At 41.8% G+C, this 20,794-nt stretch overlaps 1 protein-coding gene across 6 annotated transcripts in view; it reads right to left on the bottom strand.

The window, feature by feature from the left end:
• The window catches only part of LOC145346439 (F-box/LRR-repeat protein 2), a 199,102-nt gene that overhangs the window by 129,080 nt on the left and 49,228 nt on the right, over window positions 1-20,794 (bottom strand). For all 6 annotated transcript variants that reach the window (XR_013887694.1, XR_013887695.1, XM_080193639.1 and 3 more), the window contains 2 exons: window positions 16,348-16,402; window positions 6,134-6,208 (listed from right to left, as the gene is read on the bottom strand). Coding sequence is in view for 4 of the 6 variants with exons in the window: in XM_080193639.1 (XP_080049765.1) it covers window positions 6,134-6,208; window positions 16,348-16,402 (130 nt within the window). In the remaining 2 variants the exon portion in view is untranslated. The remainder of the gene's footprint in view (window positions 1-6,133; window positions 6,209-16,347; window positions 16,403-20,794) is intronic.

The raw sequence follows: 20,794 nt of genomic DNA, 5'->3' as shown, positions 1-20,794 counted from the left end.
CATCATCTTATACGTCTCAATGAGATCTCCCCTCATTCTTCTAAACTCTAACGAGTACAAGCCTAGTTTATTCAGCCTCTCCTCATAGCTCAACCCCCTCAACTCCGGTATCAGCCTAGTAAACCTCCTCTGCACTCCCTCCAGGGCCAAAATATCCTTGCGCAGGTGCGGCGCCCAAAACTGCACACAGTACTCCAGCTGCGGCCTCACCAATGCCCTATACAGCTGCAGCAAGACCTCCCTACTTTTATATTCAATCCCCCTCGCTATGAAGGCCAGCATCCCATTCGCCTTCCTGACCAAGTTGTGCCTCGATTCTTTTTTATACAGCATAGAGATGTGTTGTGACATATCAAAGGTTGGGAACCATGCTCTAAAGAGCCAAAGCTCATTTTAGCCACTCTTCCTTTTAATATATTTCTATAATATTCTACTATGTGTTTTTAGAGATTTTGATACACTTCATTCATTAGCTGATTTTTCCCTCTACTATTCTTGCAGTCATCATCTGTTGCTTCCTAAAATCTTCTGGGTTACCAATAATTTTCATAGCATTCCATATCTTTTCATTCAATTTGATACCAGCCTCAATTCCTCAGTTGGCCATAAATGGTGGATTCTCCTCACAGAATGTTTCCTTCTCAATGAAATACATCTTCATTGAGAGTTATGAACTATCTCCTTAAATGTCTGCCATTGCTTCTCTCATGTTTTATCTTTAGCCTATTTAACCAACTCACACCCTTGTAATTATCTTAAAGTTTAATACAGCATTTTCAGACCCAAATTTCTCACTCACATAATGAATATGAAATTCTGCTATCTTATAATCACTCTTAGCTAGTGGATCCGTGACAATGAGGTCATTAAATAATCCTGTCTTAATACACATTACTACATCTAAAATAGTCTGTTCCCTCGTTGGTTTCATAATGCACTGTCTTGAACATACACTGAGTTTATCGTCCAAGCAACTTTTGCCAATTTAATTTGTCCGATCTATAAGAAGATTAAAATCTCCCAAGATTATTGTAGTACTTTTCTTACATGTCCCTTCAGTCCTATGGGTCTGCTATTGTCTAGGGCCTATAAACCACTCCCCACTACTGACTTCTTTACTATTTTGCACGTTCACACAAATTGATTCTACACTTTGATACTCTCAGCCAACAACATTTTTCACCACTGTACTGATCTCATCTCATCTTTCATGGAGTCAACACACCCAACTTTTCCTTTCTTCCTATAGATAAGTGGTTGGGTGGTTACTCGGGAAGTCGAGGTAGAAGCATGGAAATTCTCGCTGGAGCATGGGCAGATACAAGCATGGCACAATTGCTCACCTAGTGAATAAAGTATCGTCTGCTACAAGTCCTTGGTTACGAATCTTTTGAGAACCCAGCACTTCTATGTGGTGTCAGGAGTTGCAAGTATGTCAAAGACTTTGCCACATCGACCCACTCGTATTCGATGAAAGGATTGTGGACAACTGGACCAAGTTTGGAAAGGAGTACTATGTACATATAGTGGCATTGGATTCCTGGATGACTTTTCTTTAAAAAAAAGAGACAAACTTATACCTTACTAAATCTAATGGGTCCTGAGGCCATCACAAAATTCAAGTTCTTTGTATTTCAAATGGAGGAGCGGAGAGAGGGCCCTAAGATTAGCACCTGGTAAACACTGCAAAAAGAAAATGTGGAAAGTGGAATCATTTTGCAAATACTACACAAAATCACAGCAGATTTTTTTTGACAAGAGCCACATCGCAGCTGGTCAGTCCTCCTCGACTAGGAGTATCAGCAAAGTAAACGAACTGGAACTCATCCAGAGCAGCCAAACCACTAGGCCTTCTGCAACACTTCGCTGTGAGTGTCACAGCAAAGCACGAGATCTTCACAGCCCTGACCATACCGTGCAACAACACAAAACTGAACGAACAGATAGATGCTGGAATATAGTGTCATGCGTTGCCCAGTCAAATGCTACAGTAACTAGACCCATATGTAGCACCAGACCCTAATGCCCAGGTGGATCTTGTGGCCTATGCTGCCAAACCACCAGCACAGAAGATGTGACCACTCTCCACTGCACACAGGACAATTTCAAGTTCAATAATCAACAGAACGTTAAAGCCCTTGTTAGTTCTTCAGGACAGCATCACATTGGGGCTCAGTGAACTTGGTTCAAAGGTACGTGCTCTGCAACACCAGGCCCCAGAAACGAGTACAAAGACCTCTTCAACTGCAACATCGGTACGCTACCACATAGTAGCAATATATCACAAGACATTAGATGACAATACCATACCATACGAGATTAAGTAACGTGGTATCACCAACAGTTTGTGCTCTGAGATGATACCAATAAATATGAAGCAGAAAGTAGTCAATGAGCTGCTAAGAACATAAGAACATAAGAAATAGGAGCAGGAGTAGGCCAACTAGCCCATCGAGCCTGCCCTGCCATTCAATAAGATAATGGCTGATCTGTCGTGGCTCAGTTCCACATTCCCGTCCCCTCCCCATAACCCTTAATCCCCTCTCTTATCAAAAACCTATCAACCCGCGTCTTAAAAATATTGAGCGAGGCAGCCTCCACCACTTCAACGGGCAGAGAATTCCAGAGATTCACCACCTTTTGAGTGAAGAAGTTCCTCCTCAACTCCATTCTAAACCGCCCCCCCCCCCCCCCTTTATCCTGAGGCTGTGCCCTCTAGTCCTACTGTCCTTTCTGAGCGCGAAGAGCCTCTCCACCTCTATCCTATCCATCCCATTCAATGTCTTATACGTCTCAATGAGATCTCCCCTCATTCTTCTAAACTCTAACGAGTACAAGCCTAGTTTATTCAGCCTCTCCTCATAGCTCAACCCCCTCAACTCCGGAATCAGCCTAGTAAACCTCCTCTGCACTCCCTCCAAGGCCAAAATATCCTTGCGTAAGTGCGGTGACCAAAACTGCACACAGTACTCCAGCTGCAGCCTCACCAGTGCCCTGTACAGCTGCAGCAAGACCTCCCTACTTTTATATTCAATCCCCCTCGCTATGAAGGCCAGCATCCCATTTGCCTTCCTGACCACCTGCTGCACCTGCAGGCTGGGTTTTTGCGACTCATGCACAAGGACCCCGAGGTCCCTCTGCACCATCGCATGCGGCAGTTTTTCGCCCCGTAAGTAATAGTCCTTCCTACCATTATTCCTACCAAAGTGGACCACCTCGCACTTGCCAACATTAATTCCATTTGCCAGTTCCTGGCCCATTCGCCCAGCCTATCTAGATCCTTCTGCAGACTCTCCACACTCTCCGCGCAATTTGCCGTTCCCCCAATCTTGGCGTCATCAGCAAATTTCGACACCATACACTCGGTTCCCTCCTCCAGATCATCTATATAAATGGTAAATAGCTGAGGGCCCAGCACCGACCCCTGGGGCACTCCACTAGTCACCAACCGCCAATCCGAATAGCACCCATTAACCCCCACTCTCTGCCTCCTATTTGACAACCCGCCTTCTGAAAATCAAGACAGACCACATCCACCGGCTCTCCTCTATCCACCGCCCTAGACACACCCTCATAGAACGCCAATAAATTCGTCAGACACGACTTCCCCTTAACGAAACCGTGCTGCGTCTGCTCTACCAAACAATTCTCCTCAAGATGCCTCGCTATTTTCTCCTTGATCACGGATTCTAACATTTTTCCTACAACAGACGCTTTGGATGGCAATCCTTGGTGCCATTATTCCCGTAAGTGAGGCCACAGAATGGATTTCAGCAACGGTAGCCACAGTAAAATAAAAAGGTGCAGTCAGGATATGCACTGACCCAGTTCACTTAAACAATGCACTGCTCAGACGTCATCACCCTATGAAGACAGTGGGGGAACAGGTAATAGCAGACATGCCCAATGCCAAGGATTTCAGCATCCTAAGAGCAAAATCTAAGTTCTGACAAATTGTACTCGATGAGGCATCCTTGAAACTTCCAACAATCATGTCTCCAATAGGTAGATATAGTTTTCTTTGTATGTTCTACAGGATCTCCATTGGTAGCGAATTCACAGAATCCCTACAGTGCAGTAGTTCTTACAATGGTCATGGAGCAACTGTTTGCGAGCTAACCCTGTGAAATTATCGTTGATGGCATCCCGGTCTGGGGTCAAACTGTGCAAGAATATGATGCACGTCTTCACCTCGGCCTTGACAGGATCAGACTCATGCAGCTGAAGCTTAATACTGCTAAATGCAAATTAAAGGTCAACCAGGTTCCCTGTGCGGATCACAGCCAATGGTATGAAACTATATATCTAGACAAGATGGCAGTTATATTTCACACATCCAAGTGTGAACAATGATGCTTTACTGAGCTTCTTTGGAGTGACAAATTATCTCTCCAAGTTCATTCCTTGATCCTGCCAGCTCCTCCACCAAGGTATTGAATGGTGTTGTTCGGAACACCACAAAGATGTTTTCAACAGCACTCAGCCCCAACAGTGCTGCAATATTTTGATGTTGGAGCATCCGTACCCATATCAGCAGATGTTTCCCAGCGTGGACTTGCAACAGTCTGTATCCAGAATGATAGACGAATAGCCTTTGCATCAAGGGCCCTCACTGATACAGACTCATTATGCCCAGATTGAAGAGGAGTTACTTGCTTTAATCTTCACCTGTCAGAAATCTCATAACTTCTTTCTTTATTATGCTTATTTTAACTAATTCAGTTTCAAGCAAAATCACTCAACTGAGCTCAATAACAAAATAATGCAAGGTCCAGCACCTTTTATTTAGTTTGTCCTAATCTCCCCTCTTAATCTGTTTTTAACTGGTGTATGTCTTTGCACTTCTGAGCTCTAACGTTTTATTATCCATGATATAATAGAGAGCCCAAAAACACACATTGCACTTTTTATTCTTACACTTTTTTCTCCTACAAATCTTGCTTCAAAATGAAATTTTTATCAGTATGAAATTGTTCACAGGTGGATCATGACAGCACAATTGTTTCAACAAAATCTATGCTTACAAAAACCGTGCAACTAAATCCACTAAGTCACTGTCTCACAATACTGCCAAAGCTGAACAGGTTTGAGGTGAATAATAATTTTCAGCATTCATTTCAATAGCCCAAAGCATGCAAGTGTGCAACTAACAAATGACACAGTTCTTTGATATTACTTCCATACTCTCAGGAGAGATGTTCATCTATACATCATTTTTCTAACGTGGACCTGTAGTTTTCCTTCTTTTAAAAAATGGATTGTAGGACTGTTATGAGGGACGCTGTTATCCGAAAGCTCAAACTAATTACAGTCACAGATCACGACAGGCCCTCAGGATGAGTGAAAAGTAGAATTCACACTTCTTTATGTCATACAGCATTGTGGGACAACAAAAGCAAGGAATGTGGCTATTGATCACTGATAATCAGTTAAAATCTTATGTCAGTATAAATGGGAGATACTGTAATCTTATTCAAAGGACAGCCAGCAGTAAGCATATGCAGTTTGGCAACTGAAAGCTTGAAAACAAAGCAAATCAAGTTACTGTTGTCAGTCAGAAACTAGAATGTCTCCAAAATTAAGTAATACTTTATAAAGCTATAGATTTTCCAGTAAAAGAAAGTTCAAAAAATATAAAGATGTAAATTCATTAAACAAATGACAACATTTCATATATGCATGATATATAATAAAATTACCCCCAATTACAAGAGGAAATGCAATCTAAACAATGTGACTCAAAGCAAAGTCCTCATGTGCAATTCAGATGGATCAACCATCTGACCAAGATAGCTCCAGCAAGGACAGCACTTTTCCCCTCTGCTACAATTTAATTGAAATGTAAAAAATCCATTTGAATGTGGAAACTGGTCTCAAACTAAGCACATAGATTCAGGTCCAAGACAGTGTTCTGGATTAGTGTATGGTTGGTAGAACAACAAGAGGCCACAACATGGAGGCCATGATAAATTTAGGTTAGAAGACCCCTAAAATGTGAAGCCTGTGCTCAGGTGAGTTTATGAAAATACATTTACGTGACAAATTATGCACTTCTTCATTTTAATTACCAATCCTATAGTTTGAATGAATATTATGGCATCAATAATGCAGGGATGAATATTTTGCTCCTTACCTCTATGTCTGTCTGAAAATTAAATAAGTCAATCCTCTGCCAGTTGCTGCCATCCAATGCCAAGATATTCCATGCCTGCAAAATAACAGCAATTAAAACATCCTTGCCAGTGTTGCACCAATATCAAAATAAAGAGATCTCATCAGTACCTGATTTCTAATGGTCAAGCACCACACAAAATATGATCAAAATGCAAATAATTCTTCCTGCTATGAAGCTCAATTATTTTATTCTTGCTTATTCTCTCAGTGAACTTGAAGTATTCTCTTAAAATGCAAGTACTTGGATTCTTGCTTTTTCCTACCTCAAAATTTCATCCTTAAGTATTTTCAAGTACAGTACAATGATAGTGGAAAGCTTTCTTCTATCAATACAAGCCAAGTTCATGAAACTTGTTGGTGTAGAACTGCTTAAGGAGGTTTTTTCTATGATACGTTTCCAATTATTGCCATGGTCTATGTTTTGCTAATCAAGCAACAGGTTAAATGACTCTCACTGCAATGGCCAAGGTCAGCATCAAGGCATCTCAAATATATATCATCTTACTCACCAAGATGGAAAAAAACCCAAATTTTATTAGCTTTTTGTTGGTGATTTAAACTCCATGCTACATTTTCTAAGGAACTTTTTAATTTTAACTTTCTTTTTCATCAGTTTTTTTTTATAAATGTTATGACTGGGTCATAATACGCTCGGTGGCACAGTGTTTAGTACTTCTGCCTCACAGCGACAGGGACCCAGGTTCGATTCCCGGCTTGGGTCACTGCTTATGTGAAGTTTGCACGTTCTCTCTTGGTCCGCGTGAGTTTCTTCTGGGTGCTCCAGTTTCCCCCCACAGTCCGAATGATATGCTGGTTAGGGGCACTGATCGTGCTAAATTCTCCCTCAGTGTTCCAAACAAGAACCAGAGAGCGGCAATTAGGGGATTTTCATAGTAACTTCATTGCATGTTAACATAAACCTACCTGTGATACTAATAAATAAAACTTAAAAAAGCCAATTAGCTGAGTTCCACTGGAGGACAACAAAGACCACAACTCTTATGGAGGAATTCTACATACTAAAGAGATGAATGCTTCATAAAAGTTGGAACTCCCAGTTTTTACTTACTCAGTTGTGGTGATTTAAAATGGGTTACAGTGCTCCACAACAGCCTGGTGAAATAACGAGGCTACAACATATCACTGTTACTCAAGCATACAAAATTTGTTCACAACAGGTCCAAGTTCCAACAGCTAAGCTCAACTGAAATTTTCAACTTAAGTCTCAAGCACCAGAAGATAACCTATACAGCAGAAACCCCTTGCTAGTATTTCTAATATCATCCTACATGGATTTTTTTTATATTTTTAATCACTGTTTTAGGGATTACACAGAGTGCTTGTGTCTGTAACTTTATTTCCAGCTATAAAGAAGCAATATGGAAGTTTGAAGAAATTGAGAATTTGATTGGCTTTATGACATGTGTTTCAAGGTGAGTGTTTTGAAATAAAGCAAGGCGTAAACTGCATATTTCCTGCCGGTTGGTTCTCTCTGATTAAAATCTGAACAACTCAGTACCAATCAATTGGATATGCATCAGTCACTTAAATGCAAGCATTATTTAGCCATGCTTGTTATTTACTGCAATACAAAATAAAAACAGAACATTCCAGAAATACTCAGCGGATCTGGAAATATCTCTGGAGAAACACAGTTCGTGTTTTAGGATTATGAACCTTTCATTAGAACCAAGAAAAGTCAGAAAATAAAATAAACTTTGAACAAGGGATGGAGAGAATAAGGAATATGGCATAGAAGAAGATCTGTGATATGTATAGAACAAGACAGGTTAAAATGGCAATATTTCATGCTACAAATCCAAAAGGGAATGAGAATGGGACAAGAAACAAAATGTGTTCCCACAAGGCATCAATAGTAAGATGGCAGCTATCTGAACACAAAGGAAAGGAATGAAGAAACAAAGAAAAATGCTGAACCAGCAAAAACACAAAAAAAGGACCAGATGTTACAATCCAAAATTGTTGAAGTCATTGTCAAAATCCAAGGCTGCAAAGTTCCCAGTCAAGCTCATGTTGAACTTGAGTGGAAAACTGCAGCACACTTGAGGACAGAAAGAGAAGGGAAGGAACAAGGTGGAGACAAGAGGAAGATCATCCAGTAAAAGCAGCAAAAGAGAATTCTGGGAGAAGTCGACTCAATCATCTCGACTGTACTGCAGGTAGTCAAAAAACTGGTGTCAAGTAGCGGTTAAGTTCAAGGCATTACATTAGTGTTTCCCTCCCTCTCTCCTCCTCTAACCAAAAAAAAAAGCACTGAAGAGAACATGCAAAGTAAAAGCAAGGCAAGATTCTTAACCTTACATTTTAAGTGTACAAGGGCAGAGATGGCAGTTAAAGCAGTGGTGTGCTCCTCCTGTAGATGTGGGAAATCAGGGAGCTTTCTAGTGTCCCTGATAACTATGTCTGAGGGAAGTGCGACCAACTGCATTCCTTGTAAACGGCATGGTTCGATTGGAGCAGCAGCTGGACACACTGCAGAGCATATAGGGGGCAGAGTGTATGATCGACACTCATTTCAGGGAGGTAGTCATACCACAGGTCTAGATAGGTTGATGGATGACCACCAAGAGAGGCAGGCAGGTAAGGCAGGCATCTTCTGTGGCTATTCCCCTCTCAAACATGTATACCATTTTGGATACTGTTGCAGGGGACAGCCTCTCAGGGCAAGATGCCAGCAATAGCCAGTCCTGTGGCACCATAACCAGTTCTGCTGTAAAGCAGGGTCAAGCTAAATCCAAGTGAGTGATAATTGTAGGAGGCTCAATAGTCTATGTCCCCAGACTGTCGTTTCTGTGGCTGCAAACAAGACTCTAGAATGGTGTGTTGTCTCCCTGGTGCCAGGGTTCTGGATGTCTCGAAACCAGTACAGGACATCCTGAAACAGGAGAGTAAACAGACAGGTTGCCCACATTGATACTACTGACCAAGGCAGGAAGGGGAAGAGTTTCTGCATAGACAATTCAGGAAGTTCAGTCGGGAGCTAAAAAGCAGGACCTCAAGGGTAGTAATGTCAGGATTACTCCCCGTGCCAGTGAGGCTAGGAATAGGGAAATAGTACAGTTGAACATGTGGCTAAGGAGCTGGTGTAGGAGGGAGGGATGTAGATAAATGGATTACAGGGATGTTTTCTGGAGAAAGTGGGACAAAAGAGAGAGAGAGAGAGAGAGAGAGAGAGAGAGAGAGAGAGAGAGAGAGAGAGATGGGAACATTAGGCCAGTAGGTGTAGAGTCTTGGAAAGAAAGTGAGACTGAGATAAACATAGCGCAGAGTAAGAGCAGGCAGAGGGAAGCCAGAGGGCCTGTAGATCTGCAGTGCATTTGCTTCAACACAAGTAGTATAACAGGCAAAAGAGATGAACTGAGAGCATGGAATTACGTAATTGCAATTACAGAGACATGGTTAAAAGAGGGACAGAACTGGCCTCAACATTCTGGGATATTGCTGTATTACATGGGACAGAAGAGGAAACTTGTCCAACAGGTTCGAGATTCTTGCTCCGTGTGGACGAGAATAGGTACTGCAGGGAGGATAAACAAACTGACCATGGCACTGTGGTACAGGGAGCCTTCAAGTGGGAGGAGAAAAAGAAATGTAGTCGTAATTGGGGATAGTATAGTTAGGGTCATTGACATTGTTCTCTGATCTGGATCGAGAATCCAGAAGGTTGTGTTGCTTGCCTGGTGCTCGGGTTCAGGATATCTCATCTGGGCCGCAGAGGAACTTGGAGTAGGAGGATAAAGATCCGGTTGTCGTAGGTACCAATGACATAGCAGCACATTTGTTCCTGTTCTACCTAAGAAAGTATGAACAGCTTAGAGCTAAATTAGAAAGCAGAACCAAAAACGTTATAATCTCTGGAACACTACCTGAGCCACAAGCTAATTGGCACAGGGTCATTAAAATTAAGGAGATAAACGAATGGCTCAAAGATTGGTGTGGGAGGGATGGGTTTGAATTCACGGGGGACATTGGCAACAGTATTGGGGAAGAGGGGACCTATTCTGATGGGACAGCCTTCCTCTGAATCGTGTTGGGACCAGAATCCTGGCAAATCTATAACCAGGGCTGTAGGTAGGGCTTTAAACTAAATAATGGGGGGAGAGGGTTCAGTTGTATGGAGAATTAGCAAATCAAAGTTAAAGGAGAGGGTAGAAGTGCAGGTTAATGGAGCTGAGGGCTCAGGAAAGTTTCCAGACCACATAACAGAACAGAGTATATAAAGGTGGTAGGAATCTAACCTCAGACAGAGCAAAAAAAAAGGTGACGAGTATGAGAAGGAAGGTGGTCAATGCAGGACTGAGGGTGTTGTACTTAAACGCACACAGTATATGGAAGTAAATGAACTTGTTACACATATTGAAATTGGCTGCTATGATGTTGTGGTCACCACAGGGACGTGGCTGCAAGAGGATCAGAGCTGGGATCTAAATATCCAAGGATGTGTGTCCTACCAGAAGGACAGGCAGATGGGAAAATGAGGCAGGGTTGCATTGTTAGTAAGGAATGAAGTTAAATCAATAGCAAGAAGTGATAAAGAGTCAGAAGGCATAGAATCTCTATGGGTAGAGTTGAGGAATTGCAAAGGTAAAAAGACCCTGATGGGAGTTATGTACAGGCTCCCCAGCAGTAGACAGAATGTGGGGCAAAAAATAAATCGGGGTTAGAAAAGGCAATATTGCAATAATCAATCGGGGACTTTAATGTGCAGGTGGACTGGGAAAATCAGGTGGGTAGTGGATCCTAAGTAGAGAAATTTATGGAATGTCTAAGAGATGATTTTTTTGGAGCAGCTTGTGACAGAGACTACTAGGGAACAGGCAATTCTGGATTTGGTGATGTGCAATGAGGCAGACTTGATTAGGGAACTTAAGGTGAAGGAACCCTTCGGGAGCAGCGACCACAATATGACAGAATTTACCCTGCAGTTTGAGAGGGAGAAGCTCGAGTCTGATGCAACAGTATTACAATTAAATAAAAGGAAACTACAAAGGCATGAGGGAGTTGCTGGCCAAAACTGATTAGAAAGGGAGCATGGCAGGGAAGGTAGTGGAACAGCAATGGCAGGAATTTTGGAGAGTTACTCGGGAGGCATAACAGAAATTATTCTAAGGAGGAAGAAACACGCAAAAGGGGAGGAAGAGGCATCCATGGCTGATGAGAGAAGTCAAGGACAGCATAAAAGCAAAAGAAAAAGCATACAAAGTAGCAAGGATTAGTGGGAAGCCAGAGGATTGGGAAGCCTTTAAAAGACAGCAAAGGACAACTAAAAAAGCAATAAGAGGGGAAGATGAAATATAAGTGTAAGCTAGCTAGTAATATAAAAAAAGATATTTTTTTCAAAATATAAAAAGGGAAGGGAGAGACAAAAATAGCCATTGGACTACTGAAAATGAGGCTGGAGAAGTAATAATAGGAAACAAAGCAATGGCAAAGGAACTGAATAGTTACTTTGCATCAGTCTTCATGATGGAAGAGACCAATGGGATACCCGAGCTCCAAAAGAGTCAGGTGGCACGTGAGTGTAGTGGCCATCAATAAAGAGAAGCTTCTGGGGAAACTATAAGGTCTGAAGGTGGATAAAACAACTGGGCCAGATGGACTATACTCCAGGGTCCTAAAAGAGATAGCTGAGGAAATTATAGAGGCATTGGTGGTGATCTTTCAGAAATCACTGAAGGCAGGGAGAATGCCAGAGGACAGGAAAGTAGCTAATGCAACACCACTGTTTAAGGGAGGCAGCAGGCGCAAAATTAAAGGCCAGTTAGCCTGACTTCAGTCACTGGCAAGATTTGAGAGTCCATTATTAAAGATGATATTGTTGAGTATGTGGAAGTGCATGATAAAGTAGCACTAGTCAGCGTGGTTTTGTTAAGCGGAGGTCATGTCTAACAAATCTGTTAGAGTTCTTTGAGGAGGTAACAAGGAAGTTAGATAAAGAGCCAGTGGACATGATTTATTTAGATTTCATGAAGGCCTCTGATAAGGTGCCACATAGGAGACTGTTAAATAAGTTAAGTGCCCATGGTGTTATGGGTAAGATCCTGGCATGGATAGAGGGTTGGTTAACTGGCAGAAGGCAGTGAGGGGATAAAGGTGTCTTTCTCAGGATGGCAGCTGGTGACTAGTGGTGTGACTCACAAGTCAGCGCTGGGACCACAACTTTTCATATACATTTAATGATTTGGAGGAAGGAATTGAAGGCACAGTTGGTAAGTTTGCAGAAGATACAAAGATATGTAGAGGGATAGGTAATACTGAGGAAGGAGGGGGTCTCCAGAAGGACTTGGACAGCGGGTTAAGAAAGTGGTCAAAAAAGTGGCAGATGGTATACAATGTGGAAAAGTGTGAGGTTATGCACGTTAGGAGGAGGAATAGAGGCATAGGCTATTTTCTAAATGGAAAAATGCTTATTCAGAAACACAAAGGGGCTTGGGAATCGTTGTTAAAGATTCTCTCAAAGTTAATGTGTTGGTTCAGTCGGCATTTAGGAGGGCAAATACACTGTTAGCATTCATGTTGAGAGGGCTAGAAGAGCAGAGATGTACTTCTGAGGCTGTATAAAGCTCTGGTCAGACCACATTTGGAGTTTTGTTTTGGACCTCATATCTAAGGAAGGATGTGCTGGCCTAGGAAAGGATCCAGAGGAGGTTTACAAGAATGATCCCTGGAATGAACAGTTTGTCATATGAGGAACGATTGAAGACTCTGGGTCTGTACTCATTGGAGTTTGAAAGGATGAGTGGGGGGATCTTATTGAAACTTACAGGATGCTATGAGGCCTGGATAGAGTGGATGTGGAGAGGATGTTTCCACTAGTAGGAAAAACTGGAACCAGAGGGCACAACTTCAAACGATCCTTTAAAACAGAGATGAGGAGGAATTTCTTCAGCCACACAGTGGTGAATCTGTGGAACTCTTTGCTGCAGAAGGCTGTGGAAGTCAGGTCATCAAGTGTCTTTAAGACAGATAGATAGGTTCTTGATTAATAAGGGTTCAGGGTTATGGGAAAAAGCAGGGGAATGGGGATGAGTAAAAAAAAAATCAGCTATGATTGAATGGCAGAGCAGGCTAGCTGGGCCAAGTGGCCTAATTCTGCTCTTATGTCTCATGATCTAAACAAAACACATGGAGGGGAGGGGTGGAATTGCAGTCCTGATTAGGAATCAGAACAAGCTATGTTGAGGGAGGACACATTGGAGGGACCTTGCAGTGAGGCATTATGGGTGGAGCTTAGGAATAAGAAGGGTGAAATCACAATGTCTGGCATGTACTCTAGACCTTGCAACAGCCCACTGGAAACAGAGGAGAGATACTGAAAAGGTGCAAAAACAGCAGGGTAGTTGTGATGGATGACTTTAACTTCTGCCATATTAACAGAGAATCCCTTATAACCAGGGGCTTGGATGGAAGGTAATTTCGTACGTGTCCAGGTGGGCTTTCTGATACACAATGCTGACAATCCAACCAGGAAGGGGGCTATACTAGACTTGGTATTGGTGAATGGGGCAGGCCAGGCGATCGATGTTTCAGCAGGGGAGCCTTTTGGACTTAGCAACCATAATTTCAGAAGATTTCAGATAGGCATGGATAAGGACAAGAATGGCCCTTGGGTGAGAGTGTTGAATTGGGCCAATTACATCCAAATTAGACACGAATGGGGAATGTGGATTGCAAGTGGCTATTTGAGAGTAAATCCATGTTTGGCATGTGGGAGGGTTTTTAAAGGCCAGTTGACTGAAGTGCAGGGCAGGCATGGCCCCACAAAAAAGGAGGATGGAAATGGCAGGATTCAGGAACCATGGGTGACAAAGGAAATTTTAAAAGTTTAGTCAAAAGCAGAAAGGAAGCATATGATAGGTCTGGGCATCTAAAAACTGGCAAAGCTCTGAGGAGTACAGTTAGAGTAGAAAAAAAACTTAAAACGTGGAATTAAGGGGACTAAAAGAGGCCATGAAATGTCTTTCGCAAACAAAATCAAGGAGAATCCTGAGGCTTTTTTGAATATATTAGGAGCAAGAGGGTAGCAAAAGAAAGAGTACGCCAACTCAAGGACAATGGAGAGAAGCTATTGTGGCACCACAGGAAGTGGATGAAATTCTTAATGAGTACTTTGTATCAGTATTCACCAAGGAGAAGGACATGACACATCTTCAAGAACATCAAAACATCAAAGGAGAAAGTGTTGAGTATCGTAAATTGCATTAAGGTAAACAAGTCCCTGGGGCTAGATGGGATCTATCTTAGGTTACTGCAGGAGGCAAGGGGAGAATTGGTGGGACCTTAAACATCTTCACACCCTCTTCAGCCACAGGCGAGGTCTCAGATGACTGGGGAATAGCTAATGTTTTTCCCTTGTTTGAGAAAGGAAGCAGAGATAATCTAGCAAATTATGGGCAGCACAGTGGCAGGTTTTAGCACTGTTGCCACACGGCACCGGTTCAATTCCGGCCTCAGGTCACTGTGGGGAATTTCCACATTCTCCCTATATCTGCATGTGTTTCCTCCGAGCGCTCCGGTTTTCTTCCACAGTCCAAAGGTGTGTGGGTTAGGTTGAATGGCCATTCTAAATTGACCCTAGTGTCAGGGGAATTAGCAGGGTAAATATGTGGGGTTACGGGAATAGGGCCTGGGTGGGATTGTGGTCGGTGCAGACTCAATGGGCCGAATGGCCTTCTTCTGCACTGGAGGGATTCCATGATTCTCAGCCGGTGGGCCTGATATCAGTGGTGGGGAAGCTTTTGGAAAAGATATTGAGGGCAGGATGAAAATGGACTAGTTACTGATAGGCAGCATGGCTTTGTACGGGAAAGGTTTTGTCTTGTCAACTCAATTGAGCTGTGGATGTATTTTATATGAACATTACAAATGGTGTTTGATCCCACATGGCAGACTGGTACAAAAACTATCATATGGGGATTTGGATGGGCTTGTTAGATGGATACAGAACTGGCTTGGTTTTCTTCAGGGTATTTTTCAGAATGGAGATCTGTAGTTAGAGGTGCACCGCAGGGATTTGTGCTTGGACCTCTTTGGTAACGTGTGTGGTCTGATTAGCAAGTCTGTGGATGACATGAAGATTGACAGAGTTGCTGACAGTATGGGCATTTGTCAGAGGATACAACAGGACAGACAGATTGGAGACTTGGGCACAGAATTGGCAGGAGTTTAATCCAGACAAGTGCAAAGTGATGCATTTTGGAGAATCAAACTTAGGTATGAATTATACTGTAAATGGCAGAAGCTTAGAAACATTAACATATAGAGGGAGCTGGGAATGTAGGTCCACAGTTCTCCAAAAGTGGCAACACAAGTAGCCACGATAATTAACAAGGCATATGGCATGTCTGCTTTCATCAGCTGGGACACTGAGTAGATTTGGCAAATCACGTTGCTATTATACAAAACTTTGGTTAGGCTGCATTTAGAGAATTGCATGCACTTCTGGTTGCCATACTACCAGAAGAACATGGAAGCTTCGGTGAAAATGCAAAGAAGGTTTACCAGGATGTTGCCTGGTCTTGAGGGTGTTGGCTATGAGGAGGGGTTGAATAACTAGGATTATTTTCACTAGAAAGACAGAGGCTGAGGGAAGACCTGATAGAGGTCTTCAAAATTATGAGACGTAGAGAGGGTGGATAGTCAGAGACTTTTTCAAGGCCAGAAGTGTCAATTACAAGGGGGCCCAGGTTTGATGGTGGTAGAAGCAGACACGTTAGCAACGTTTAAGAGGCATCTGGTTCGGTATATATGAATACAGAGGGAATAGACGGATATTGACCAAGGGCAGAAGATTTTTTTTTCCAAGTTCTGGCATCATGATCGGCACAAGGCTTGGAGGGCCAAAGGGCCTGTTCCAGTGCTATACCTTTTCTTTGTGGTTTCTTCTTTAAGCAACAGAGACGTCATACAAATTGCTCAACTGTCTTCTCCCTTCCATCTCCATAATGTTAAGAAAATTATAGTAATCGAATGAATTAAGCAACAATTAGTTCCTCAACAAAGTGACTGTTTTAATCATTGCAACTGCAAGAAATTACTGCAAACAATGTTTAATGCATGGTATAGAAATGACAAAAATCACCCAACTACTTGTTCATATATTTTTGCTCAGATGATTGTTAAAGAGCAGCAATTAAAAGTACAATACTGTACCTTGGAAACCTGAGCACACCGACACAGTGTGACAACATCCAAGAAGGAAAATATTCTGTAAAAACAATAAAAACACAATACATTAAGCTGCAGTTGACAGTCAGGCCTGGATAAGGAACATTTAGTAAAGGAAAAGTAGGAATGACGCAGTGATTTCACTAGAGATCTCGTTATAAAGACTGTTGAATTAAAATCATTAATAAATTTTCTTATCTTCAAGTTCAAGAAAGTTATTGCACTTCTAGCACAAAGCAGAACTTTATAAATTAATAGTGACTTGTTTTTTCAAATTCTGATCTCGTTTTCACAGAAACATATCCTTCAATGAAGTAATTAAGAAAATTCTTGTACCTAAACTTTTCTGACGGCTGAAACTGGAATAAGTGTGATCAGTCACTGAGTGACAAACATAAAACGAATAAGTGGTGTAAAACCCTTCTCTAATACAGGAGAAAACTGGAATACACCTATTGTTTGGATTAAGAGGAGGGAATGAAAGCTCCACTAACTGAAAAAGATTTCCCATCAACATGGTATGAAAGGAATTGCTTATTAAATGGCTTAACCCATGAAGAAACTCAACAGCATCCTTGGGTTATTTTTATTTGCTCGTGAGACACGAGGGTCATTGGCAAGGCCCAAAATTTATTTCCTTCCCTGACTGCCCTCAAAATGGTAGTGCTGTGCCACTTGAAAATTCTACAATCCTTATGGTGTGGACATACCCACACTCCTATTGGGAAGGAGTTGACCTATGTAAATACATGTTCGTGTCTGTGTGCCCATGCATGCTGTTTTTTTCTCTCCTTCCCCATTAAAGCTTATGGAAGGTAAGTTGCCCAGTACACAAGATAAAGATTTGAGGCAACGATAGTATTTAAATTCTTATCCATCTGTCTGATTCACAGACCAGCAATACAATCTTATTCCACATACATTTATGGAGACAAGGATGAGGGCTGTCATGGATTTGTAAATTAAATTTTGCACAATTTACCTGCTTTCACTTGCATTATTTTGTGGCTAATTACAGAAGTAATACTGGACCAAAATGTGCAGTGCTCACCATTCAGATAAAGCACTTGCTCCAAAACTAGAACATGCCACTACTTGAACAAAAGATCTGTTATAAGTTCTGTTCCTTTAAAATCTTTAAATAAATATTTGGTTTTCTCCCCTCAACATGCATCAGGTTTTAAATTGGAGCATTTGTTCAGGTTTTTCAAGTATACACATTTCCCTTTCTTGGCTTGCCGGTGTCAGTGAAAGGTTCAGGAGGTCCCTTCTTTTCTTCTGCATTGTTATTCGCTTTGGCCTGCTTTGTCCCATGAATCAAATCACATTTTATCCAAAAGAGCTGATTACTTGGCTTAATGGCTCTTCTGATGGAGTTTCCAAAGTCACATAAAGTATGAAATACTGTTGCTTATCAAGAAAAATAAAATTCATCTTTGCTATATAGAGTTCCATTTCAACTTCTACACTTACAAAGAAAATATCATAACCAGTAGTATGAGCTCAAACTTTGGTATGCTCAAATCAGGCGAAAAATAGTATAAAGTCTCAAGATAGCATTTTATGAACAATCTACAGCACTGATAAATGATTTTACCAGTCTTGTTGTTCGTACAATGCTGCCCAGCCTAATTTGGGCTGTAACCCTGTAAAGCACTATATCTATTTAAAGGTACCTAGTAATATGGCTAAATGCGAACTAGTTTCACTCAACGTTCAAGAGAATAACATAATCTGTCCTTTCAAGAGACTTCCACCCTCTTTAAACATGACCATCATTGAGGAATTCAGTTTGGACATCTAATATTTCCTCCAATAGCACTCACCATTGGTTTTCCAAGTTATTGGTTCTTCCTTTACCAAGTTATTCAAATTTCTAATATGGCTTCCAGTATAAAGGCAAAATAATTTAAAGTCAGGAAAGGGATGTCAAGCTGACAGCCCTGCAACAGGTCCAAACGGAATCTCTCTCAAGCACCTCACTCCTAATACGTGGAAGTCCAAATGCAAACATTAAATCCTCAAATCAGCATAGTTTCTACAGAACAAATGTCAGGAACATACTCCAAGGGCGGAACATTGTTCACAAATAAATCTGTCTAGGGTAAATGGTCATTCTTCAAAACAAAACTAACCATACAAAGTAGACTCAATAGTGCCTGTTGTGTGGTCCCTGAATAGCACCTATGGCGACCAAAGTGGAACCTGATGTGCCTATCAGCTACGAATCACACCAGACCAAATCTGATTGTCAGCACACACACAGACAACCAACATGCATTGTCTCATGCAAATTCTAAAACTTGTACAATCTATTTCACCTACCCTTTTTACAAAGGTGACTCTCGCACCTTTACCCTTTTATTTCTCAACTCTCTGAGACAAGCTCTTTAACCTTCCCCCCAGCTTAATTAAATCGTACGTACACACACACACACACACACACACACACACACACACACACACACACACACACAATAACTCCATATTCCCATTTTTTTTTTAAAAAATCAATCTTCACAACTGGTGTAGACATGGAACAACTCCATGATAATGCACAGAACAGTCAAAGATTCATGGTGGTATGTTGGACGCTGCACAACCTTACCACGAGGGGGGACCTTGCCACTAGCCATGCAGGACCAACTATTTATCACCTTACTTTCCCTATTTCACTGTTATCACTGCAGTTGTTTAGCCAGAATGCAAAATCAAAAGCCACCATAAAATAAGCATTCCAAACCAAGTTTATAAATGATATCGTGCCATATAAACATAAACTAATCACATTACCTTAGTGCCCGTCTTTGTGTTCCTATACAGACAAGGAGTTTGTTCACCCACCTTCTCACTTGACTTTGTGCATCCTGCAAAGGCAATACTGGCGTAAATTCTTCAGCGTCTGGAGGTGCCAATTTCCTAAGGATCCCAACCCACAACATCAGTGAGTGGGAGAAATTTGCCACTAACTCTGCCACATCTGACAAACCACAGCACAGATGGAAACAGATCACAAACTATGCTGTGGAAAAGCAGTGAGTGAAAAGAGAATAGAATCCTGACTTAAGATCCCCTCTGCTTCTCCACAACTGTGATCCTCTCTACTTAAAAGCTTGTGTGCAGCTCCAGAATTGGCCTGCTGAGTGACTTAAGGAGTCAAATCATGAAACCTGGTGGACATTATCCTTACTTTGAGGGAATAATGACAACAATGATGGAGTACTACGCAAATAGCTTCAATATGACTGACAAAAAGTGGAGGATACTGCCAGCCTTCAGCAGCTCTGGGGCTAGAGCAGTAGCTCACAAATTATGGCTTGGAAAATGTCTTGGGAGTTTTGCAGGAAAAATCCTGCAATAGCTGATAGAGGTGTCTGACAACAAAATTAAGCTCAGCTGTCGGTCTGAGAGGCAGCCTGTCATTCAGGATGGTACATGTCCGAAGCATCCCATCAGGTATATAGCCCATCTTGGTTGACAGCCTACTCAAGCAATGATTGCTATTAACAGCAACTATTGGCCTAGTAAACACACCTTATGACAAAAGTTGAGTTGCGATGCGTCTTTTGCGGTCTGTGCCTGTTTGATTTGATTTGTCACATATATTGGTATACAGTGAAAAGTATTGTTTCTTGCTCACCATACAGAAAAAGCATACTGTTTATGGAGAAGGAAAGGACAAATGTAGTGTTAGTCATGGCTAGGATGTAGAAAAAGATCAATTTAGTGCAAGGTAGATTCATTCAAAAGCCTGCGAAGCTATTCTTGAGTCAATTGTACGTGACCACAGACTTCTGTATCTTTTTCCTGAAGGAAGAATGTGGGAGAGACAGAATGTGGGGTATTTAATTATACTGGCTGCTTTTCCAAGGCAGCAGGAAGTGTAGACATTGTCAATGGGTGGAAGGCTGGTTTGCATGATGGACTGGGCTTTGTTCATGACCCTTTGTAGTTTATTGCATTCTTGGACACAGCAGGAGCCATACCAAGCTGCGATACAACCAGAAGAATGCTTTCGATGGTGTATTTGTAAAAGTTGGTGAGAGTGGAACTCTCAAGCAAATATTTTTCTACGTTTCCCTTCCCACCTCTTGATAAAAGTCTTGAAAGGTAAGATTGGACTGCCTGGCCAGAGGCTGAGAAAGATGCAAATGGTGTCAAATACTGGGGGCGTTTGGGAGGAGGGGAAAGCAAAGAGAGGTCTGGGCTCAGTGTTGTAATTGTGTTGGAAGAGTGAGCAGCCAGATCTGAAAGACCTTTCTAAAAAAAAAAATCAGAATGAATGAGTGTTCAAATTTTTTTTTTTAAAAGGGGCTGGTTTTTCAGCTCAGCCAAGCTGCTGTCTGCTTCTGACTTTCGGCAACTTCCTGGTTCTAATTTTGAAAAGGCTGTCAAAAACCATTACATGCCAGAAGACCTGAAGCAGAAGTTG

The sequence above is a fragment of the Carcharhinus amblyrhynchos genome, chromosome 8 (genome assembly GCF_965287045.1).
Source record: "Carcharhinus amblyrhynchos chromosome 8, sCarAmb.v2.hapA, whole genome shotgun sequence".
NCBI lineage: Eukaryota > Metazoa > Chordata > Chondrichthyes > Carcharhiniformes > Carcharhinidae > Carcharhinus > Carcharhinus amblyrhynchos.
This window is presented reverse-complemented; position numbering and strand designations above follow the sequence as displayed.